At 40.0% G+C, this 9,284-nt stretch overlaps 1 protein-coding gene across 1 annotated transcript; it reads left to right on the plus strand.

Annotated features, from left to right (window-relative positions):
• Nucleotides 1–2,557: 2,557 nt before the first annotated feature.
• nmur3 (neuromedin U receptor 3) lies at nt 2,558–8,043 on the plus strand. The gene is made up of 3 exons (XM_069152345.1): nt 2,558–2,687; nt 4,350–5,245; nt 7,245–8,043. Exons 2-3 carry the CDS (start codon nt 4,423–4,425, stop codon nt 7,673–7,675), a joined length of 1,254 nt encoding a protein of 417 aa, XP_069008446.1. The 5' UTR covers nt 2,558–2,687; nt 4,350–4,422; the 3' UTR covers nt 7,676–8,043.
• The last annotated feature ends 1,241 nt before the right edge of the window (nt 8,044–9,284 follow it).

Here is a 9,284-nt window from a genome sequence, read left to right on the forward strand (position 1 = left end):
GATGGGTTTTTTTTTTTAGGAGAGAATGAATTTGAAGTAAGTAGGTCAGTAGAATGCTCATCACAAAATAAAGACGCAGACTGAATAATTAAAGCCCACACATACATACACGCATTAGTCTATTTCAAATGGACTCCAAAGTGTTGACGGAGCAGACCTGGGCACGACCTGCTTTTTGAGTGTTGAAGTGAACTTGGAACAAAGCAGACTAATGTTTTATGTATGAATGGATGCTTCTGAATTGATTGCGCCTTTGCATGCAACCTTTTCTGTCAGAAAGAGAGAATAGACGTTATCAGTCAAGGGCTCGATGTCAATGAATTTCAGCCAGACAGGGAGGGACATCCATGAATATGGGTTGTGGATGTTCTCCACTGATGTTGTTTATTTGGTCTTCAGTTAAAAAAATGCCCAACCGTTGTAAAAGTGGATTTTCTGACATATTTACATAGAAACAAAAGATGAGGATAGGTTACCTGCATTGTTTGTTTTTAGCAATCAACAAATTCCAGAAAGCGAATCCGCAAATCAGAGTAACTTAAAGCTTTCCGCACAGCAGCAGGTACAATCAAACATCTGTGCGGTCGGTGCGATGTGTCGCAGCAGCCTACCGAGAGGCCGGTCTGTGCTGCGAGATACTCACAACTTCACACCGTGGTTGCAATTTCCCCAAAGAGCTGGTTGAAATCTAAATCTCCTCCAGAACTGCTGGACATTTATTTTAGTTTTACACTTTCCATGAAGGCTTTGGCTTTTATTGACAAACTGTGCACACATACACATATTTGGCTTCTCTGCAATCCGGCAGGACGAGCACTGCATCAAAGGTCACATCACATCACTTATTACCGGTTAATGTTTGGTTTTCAAAAACGACACAAAAAAATGATTTAACCTTTGTTACCGTCGGGCTTCATACACTATCTATGTATCAAATGTATGTAATCGACGTGCACTTGAGGGAACTTTGTTGCCCTCTCTGCCAGGTCACCATTTAAAAAGAGATTTATCTTAACTGTTTTTTTTTTTTTTACCTGGTTAAATATAAATAAAAATGTGCAGCCATTCCTTGCTTTCACTTCAAATCCGAGTCTCTAAAACACTATAATGTTTGTGTCATATTTCTACAATGTGCAGACATATTTAACACCTGCACGTTAAACTGTTGTCATTTACAATCCCAAAATATAATCAGTATGTTGTACGAGCTATAGCTGATTCAAAACCAAGTGATTTAAACTGGTGTGATTTATAAACTTGAATTAATGTGCTTTCAAAAATGGTCGTGATTATCCAGACCTAAAGTATCTTCCTTGCTTTATCAATAGTGTATCTTCAAATTTTTTAACAATACCAAGCACTACTTTCACAACAACAACAACAACAAAATAAAGGACAAATTGTTAAGTTTAATAATTACATGGAAAAACCAGGAGGTTTGACAATTATACCACGTGTGTTATTTGGGTAAATTATCAAATAAAGTTGAGCTACATGAGACTTTGACTTAACCATATTTTGGATTTATTCCTTGCTTTATTTGGAGGTGCAAGCCAGGTACCTTACCTGACATTTACGACTTCGTTTGCCCATGACAACGAGATTAATCATCATCATACAGGCCTTACTTCTCCAGTCATTGTGCTACTAACTTCAATTAGGGCTTGTTTGAATTAATTGCAACTACTTTACAGAAATATAAACCTGTCGTCTTCTAATGAGTTTGCAAACTAAATGCTGCATGGCAGACGTGTTTTATAGCCAGCTTGTTGTGCTGGAGATTTAGTTTTCAGAAACAACGCTGGGGAATGAATTGTATAGCTTTTGCCTGTCCCATTTAAATGAATTAGGTTGGCAGAATATTAGGAACGCCTCTTAGTGTAATCCAAGTTAGTTAAAACAGCACCACAGAACTAAAATAAATCAACACCTCTCTGAATCAGTATGAATAACAACTGAACATTATAATCCTCATGATGGGAGTGTTTGTTGTTTTGGCTGTTGTATTATACTTACAGTGGTATTATACTCAGCTTTAACTGTCAGGGGTTTTAATGCTGTGAAACAAAGCAAAAACACCCCCCTCTGCTGTCTCAAAATTAAACACTATTCTCCCTAAAGTGAAATAATAGACCAACCCTCTCCCCTTTCTCACCATACGTTCCCTCTTGATCATTTTTAAATGTTTTTGTAGTATTTTTTGGACTTTTTCCGAAATCCTACTACTGCTACAGTATTCCTGTTGACAAATTAAGTAGCTGCAGCATGTTATGCTTATGATGTGATTAGTGCGTTGTTTCTTACTTGCCTCTTTCGTGTCTGTGAATGAGATTTTATGCCCTCTCTAATTGAAACCATATAAATTGAAGACATTAGGCAAATGCATGAGTCAGTGATCTCTCTCTCTCTCTCCCCCCTTTCTCTCCTCCTCTCTGTATCTCTCTGTTCTTTACATCCAGCCAGATTAGTCTGTGTCTGAAGGGGGACGTGGCTGCAGCGCAGTTACAATCCTCCTCTGTGGACCCGTCCATCTGTCTCTTCTTCTCTCAGAAGCACGTCCACCAACTTTTGCATTCAGCTGATATTCTTTTGATTTCCCTCATTTGCGTTGTTAGTTTCCTCATTTGCAGTCATGACCGCACAGTGAGCGCAGTATAAGAAGCGACTTGCAGACCAGCAGCATCCAGGTGAGGATTCATTTCTGATGTAAATATATATATATATATATATATAAAAAAATTATACACTGCTAATTTTTTGTCGAGTTTATGTTGCTGGGCATATTTTTAGTTGTATTTGTCATCTTTCTTTGCTTTTCAACTGATGCTTTTGAAAAGCAAAAATTACATGAGTCAACTTTAACTTATTTAAAATAAGAAAATAACAGTAATATATACAATATGCTTTAAAGATAGCAATCAAAATGTCATTAAATCTCATTGTTACTCTCATGCAGATCATACTTTACCACCGAAATTAATATTATGAACAGTCTGTGAACTGTCTTTAAGGTTAACTCCAACAATGCAGCTCACACCATTATAGTCACAACCTTGCATTCGCAGTGTGATGCATGATATGTGGCAACATAATTAACCTCCCAGAAAATGTCTTTTGCATCTATCAGTGCAGTGTGTAATGGCAGTTTCTCCTCACTAGTTGATAAGAATGGTTTGAACCACTTTATTGTTGCAGTAAGAGCAAAATTGTCCAACCTGCAGGGCAATTTGGGACAAATTAGTTTTTGCTCTCGTTGTTTCTTCACGCTGTGTGATCAACAGGAAATATATTTTGTCATTAAGAGTGTGATAGCCTGAAGCACAAAAAAATGACATATTTTGGACAACATTAGGTCTTATTTGTTTTTTTGAGTTTCCTCATTGTTTCTATTTTTTGAAAATAAAAAGATTAAAGCGAATATGATTCTCTTTTAACAAAAGTATGCTGGAAATATAAATCTGTGTATACCCTGCATGCTACACAACCAAACTCAAAGCGTGTTTTGAATTATTATGAGTAATGCATGAATGCACCAGGGGTTCCTGACATTAGAAGTACTTGGCTCCTACATTGCCTGCTTGTTGTTATTCCCCTGAAAAATGAAGCATCTGTTGTTGTTCTAGATCTTTAGGATGTCAAAAGTTCTGCTATCTAGGAGAAATAAGAAAAGTTTTAACAAATAGTCTTGTTTTGATTATTTCTCTTTTTTTTTTCAGATGTGAACAAAATGGGGATTTGATTGATATACATATATATATAATTATATATATCATATAATAATCATCAGATGAGTCAACAATGATACTAATCTTTAGTTGCAGCCCCAGTCTAGTGAAACATATCTTCCACTTATAAAAAAAACAAAACGAATATACAATTAGGTCTCAAGTTGTGGGAATTTATGAATTTATGAATGATGCAAGAAGAAATGCTAAAGAAATGTTCTTTTCTGTTTGCTGCTGCCTTTCACTGCACCAGATTTAAGGATGTTGATTCAGTTCTTGCATTTCTGCATTTTACTACTGTATTTATTTATTAAACTGCACTGTAACTTTTATTATATTTTTTAGCTCGTTTAATGTTTTAATGACTGTTTTTAATGTTTAATCACTGTTCTTAATTGTTTTTAAATGTCCTTTTCCTTTACCTTATGTTTTGATGCTTTTAATGGTTTTATGTGAAGCACTTTGAATTGCCTTGTTGTTGAAATGTGCTCTACAATAAACTTGCCTTGCTTTGCCTTGCCTAAACGGAAGTTTGACCCCAATAAACATCATGATAGGGAATTCTCATCTGATCGTACTGTTTGCTTTATGTTTCTGTTTCTCTTTTCATAACTGTCCCCCCAGAGGTGAAGAAACCCAGAAATCAGCCCAGGATGTGTTGACATCTCCCGTCGTTCCTCCAGCTCTCCTCTCTGCAATGGAGCTCTCTTTGAACGCATCCAAACTGCTCCACAACACCAGCATGACTGTTAATGCCACCGGAAATTACACCAACGACCAATTCACCGAAGTCAACCTCTTTGAAATCTTGGGTCCAAAGCGGTCTCCCTTCTTCCTCCCAGTGACCACCGTTTACCTTCTCATCTTTCTCACCGGCTTGTCCGGAAATCTACTCACATGTGCAGTGGTGGCGAAGCACAAGAAGATGCGCAACCCCACCAACTTTTACCTGGTGAGCCTGGCTGTGTCGGACCTCCTTGTGCTTTTGTTCGGGATGCCCTTAGAGGTTTACGACCTGTGGCAGAACTACCCGTTTCCCTTCGGCGAGGGCGGCTGCTACTTCAAGACCTTCCTCTTTGAGACGGTCTGCTTCGCCTCCATCCTCAACGTCACGGCTCTGAGCGTGGAGCGGTACATAGCCGTGGTGCATCCGCTCAAAACGCGCTACCTGTTGACTAACCACCACGCCAAACGGGTCATCACCATCGTGTGGGTGGTGTCGATGATCTGTGCAATCCCCAACACCTCGCTGCACGGCATCTTCTACCTGCCAGAGAAAATGGAGGACTCGGCCATATGCACTGTGCTGAAGCCCCTGTGGATTTATAACATGGTCATGCAAATCACAACGGTGTGCTTCTATTTCGTACCCATGATGGTTATCAGCATACTGTACCTCGTGATGGGCCTTCATTTGGGCCGAGAGAGGCGGCGGTCCCGGAGGAACCTGGGAGAGGACTTCTGTCGAAGGAAGATCAGCGTGGAGAACGGGCGCAGGAGACAGGTCATCAAGATGCTCTGTGAGTTGTGTTTTTTTTTCTTCTTCTCTCTTGCGTTGCTCCGAGAGACGGCTCTAAACCGAAAGCATATCTCCTCTGATCTATGGAAGCAATGCCGAGACATGTTCCCAAAGACTGAACGTGAGGAAAACAGAGTAATGCGTGGATCATTTGTATTCTGAGCGACTTTCTGTCAAATCGATTCATACACTCTAATCTCTGTGGCTCGACAAGTTTCCACGTGAGCACAGTTCTTACAGTAGACAGTCCATATACTCAGTTTAAGATGCTTTTACGTTTTTTTTTTATTTCTAACCAGACAGCTTTGCATGTGGAGTTTAATTATCGACATTCATATCCATCATCGAAAAACTCTTCCACTCTCGACAAACGCTGGTAAAGAGTTAAAGCAGTAGTAGGTCTGAAAACCCATTTTCCTAAATAGCTTTTTACTACGAGTGATGCATTTTATTTCCCATTATTAAAGTGCACTACCGGTATTTTTTTTTTTTTACAAGAAATTGCTTTCTCTGTTTTTGCCAGGGATGAAAAAGGCTTCACTGCAAGTTTTTGTCATTTTCCAAATCCATACTTCTATCATGAACTCCCTTGTTATTTCTTAAATGATATTTGTTGAAAAACGGGATAAAGTTTAAATTGTATAATAAGAAAAAGAAAAACACGCACACAATGTTTGAATTGATTTGCTCAATCTCAATACTTCTGTTCCCATCCTCCTCCTCTCCATCTTCTGGTCTGATGTATTCTTTAACTTCTGGCTAAAACGTCTTCTATTTTCTAAAATCATACCTTTTTTCTTATGGTGCATACGTTGTCACATGCTTATATACAAGACAACTGATACAGGAATTGTTTTGCATTGCCTGACCTGTCTTCACTGCGCTGTGCCCGCACTGGAGAATGGTCTTGCTGCACCTGTGCATCATTGAGCTGTAGGGGAAAAAAAAAAAATGCTCCGGCTACGTCTTTAAACCAGTCACAGTCATCTTGGGTGGCTCCAAGCCCAGGAAGCAGTTCTGTCAAAATAATGTGGTGGGAACTTGTTTTGGTGGAACATTTGGATGTGGGGAGGCGAACCCTGGCACAAATATGGCTGAATCCAAAAATACCAATGTAGACAAGACTGTCTTCTTCGTCCTCAAACGCCCATTTGTGTGCCAGCAGTTCTAGCGTTTGTATAAGCGAGGACAATCTGGTATATATTAAGAGTTTTACCTGGTTAGGTGGAGGCAGGTTGGGTGGGTGGTTCCATACAACAGTGAATTCAGCAATTTTTTTTAAGCTGCATTCACTGTTGCCATGATGACGAGGATTGCATAAGGCTGGGTGCAGGAGGCCGCTGTCCCGGTTTCCGACCATGAGCCGGAGGGCTTTTTTAAAGCCAGGTTTATGCTTGCCATGATGACGAAGGTGGCACGACTTAAAGGAAGTAGTCATTTATATGCACAACTAGCATCAACTCATCATTTCAATCCAAACCATTTCCTTTAAGCCTGTGGCTTTTGAATCTAACCCCGAGCTGGAGTGCTTATCAAGGAAACACTCCTGCGGTTCGTATTATAGGGTCGGAACAAACAACCTGTGGTTGAATGGGTCGGAAGACTTTTTGAAGCAGGCCTGCCTCACTGCATGAGCCATTCTTTGTCATTTATACCATATATGTTGCTCACTCGAAGGTTGTTATCTTTTCCTGTGGCTACAGCCGGTGAGTTAGACGAGGTTCAATGTCTGCCAATAGTAGCACCAACAAGAAGGTATAAAACGTTTCTTGTGTCTTTTACAACACAAACACTTTGTGTGTTATTATTAATTTTCCTTTTGTTTGACTATTTAACATATTGCATAGCTTATAGGCAGTTAAACAAGGAAAGTTATTTGAAAGTGTATTCGGTATCACTTTAAGGTCCACACAGTCTTCACAAAGAGTATTCAAAAACTTTTTTTTTTCCAATTGGGATATTTGGTGACAACACTCTCTCTCTCTGGCCCGATCCTCCAGCGATCGTGGTGGCCGTGTTCGGAGTCTGCTGGGCGCCCTTCCACATCGAGCGCCTCCTGTGGAGCTCCATCAGCCAGTGGACCGACTTGATGCACAACGTTTACCAGTATGTCCACATCCTGTCCGGCGTCCTCTTCTACCTCAGCTCCGCGGTCAACCCCGTCATCTACAGCATGCTCTCCACGCGATTCAGGGAGTGTTTCCGGGAGCTCGTGTGCTCCCACAGCGAGGACAGCAGCTCCGTCAGGGACTCCCCACCTTTCCCTAAGATTTTACTGGATTGCTCCATCTCCAGTTCCAGAGCGCAGGCGGAGGGTAAGAACTCCAATGCTTTCATCCCTTTGCTGTCTCCCAACATGACGCTGAGCATGGACACCGCAATGCTCACGTGTGTCTGCAAAGAGACAACTTGCAAGACCTCCGTGTTCTGAGATTTGATTTGTGGCTTTGTAGCAGCTGAAGAGGAACCGCTTCAAACGAACAGGCGGACATTTTGGATCGCAGGTTTGTTTGCTGTCGTGGAAAAGGTTGAAAAATGAACTCTCATTTCCGAATGGTAAATATGACAGATATGACGGAAATAGACAGTTAGATTAGCTTAGCATAGATGCTGGAAAAGGGGAAATAATTTGCCTGGCTCTGGACAAACAACAAAACTGGCTTCATCTCCCATATTGAGACATTACAGCTCATTTGCTTTAACAAAAATTGCCCGAAGTGCAACAGTGATGACTTTTACAAGGCCTATAAACATCCCAGCACACACAGTAACCCTCTGTAAAACCACTACTTGAAGTTTTTGCACCTCATTGTACTGATTAACATTAAATATGATTTAATAAGTACGCTTCAAAGTTGCTAAAAGGCAGATTTTTTTTTTTTCTTAACGTTTTGGCCAAGCCAAGCCAGTTGTTCCCTTTTTTTTTTTTTTTTTTTTTTTACAGTGTTTAAGCTAAGATAACTGTCTCCTAGCGCCAGCTTCATATTGAACACAGACGGACAGTAGTAGCTCATAAATTTGGACAAAGAAGTGAATGTACATATTTCTCAAAATCTGCACTGTTCTCCTAAATTTATTACATGTCATTGAAGAGCTCGTATGTATAATTTGATCTTGGTTTTGTCGTTTTGGTTTCTATAAAAATATCGTTCAACAGTGCCTGTATTCCACCTGCTGTCTTATTGTGAAACCTCTTTACGCCTCAGAGGGTGAATCCAGTGGGAATGTTGGACAATCAGATCTGAGTGGAATGTCAACATGTTGTATTTAATTATTTGCTGATCAGCAAAAAAAAAAGACGTGAAATATTTCTCTGTGTTTCAGTGGAACATGTAAACAAAGAATGTAAAGCTTTACTGTGAGCTTTTTTTTTCTTTTGTTTCTATTCATATGGCCAGACATCAAAATTTTAATGAGTGGTAAGCTCTTTGTTCACTGTGATTGCAAAGATTAAAAAAGTGATTTTGGCTATTGTGCGATGCCTAATTGTGACAAAAAAAAATAAATGTAGAGCTGTTCATACATACGTAGTTTTCATGTGTGACTTTAGATTAGCTTTGTGACTTCGGGGATTGAAACACGAGTATATCATAATGCCGAAGGGCTTTAGTCATCGCCGTGATTGCATTGCGTGATTGTTTCCTCATCCAACATGTATTTATTTATTCCAAATAACAAGCTTCGACAGCAACAGAGGATCAACAGATGGTATAATTAGCATGCGAGTACTGTTTCGTTCCAGTATGGCATGAGCCAAACACACTTTTGCTTCCCGCCACCCATCTCGATAAGCATTAGTCTGTCGGCTTTGACAACATTGCATTGCGTAGCAGAATGACAGTTTCAATGTGTTCACACTGTCTGCAGCTTTGCATTCTCATTTCCTCGATTGCACTCGTTGCACTTGGATGCTTGAAAGCCAAACGAGATTTTCAATTCCCTCTTCCATTTCCAGAGCATCGTCATACAAGCTATACAACAGCCTTTGCGTTATGAGGGTTATTTTTGTTCACTTGTGTGTGTCATTTCCCCGCAGCAGT

The sequence above is a fragment of the Embiotoca jacksoni genome, unplaced genomic scaffold (assembly GCF_022577435.1).
Source record: "Embiotoca jacksoni isolate LCO1_2020_lvr unplaced genomic scaffold, fEmbJac1.0.p SCAF_1, whole genome shotgun sequence".
Classification (NCBI taxonomy): Eukaryota; Metazoa; Chordata; class Actinopteri; family Embiotocidae; genus Embiotoca; species Embiotoca jacksoni.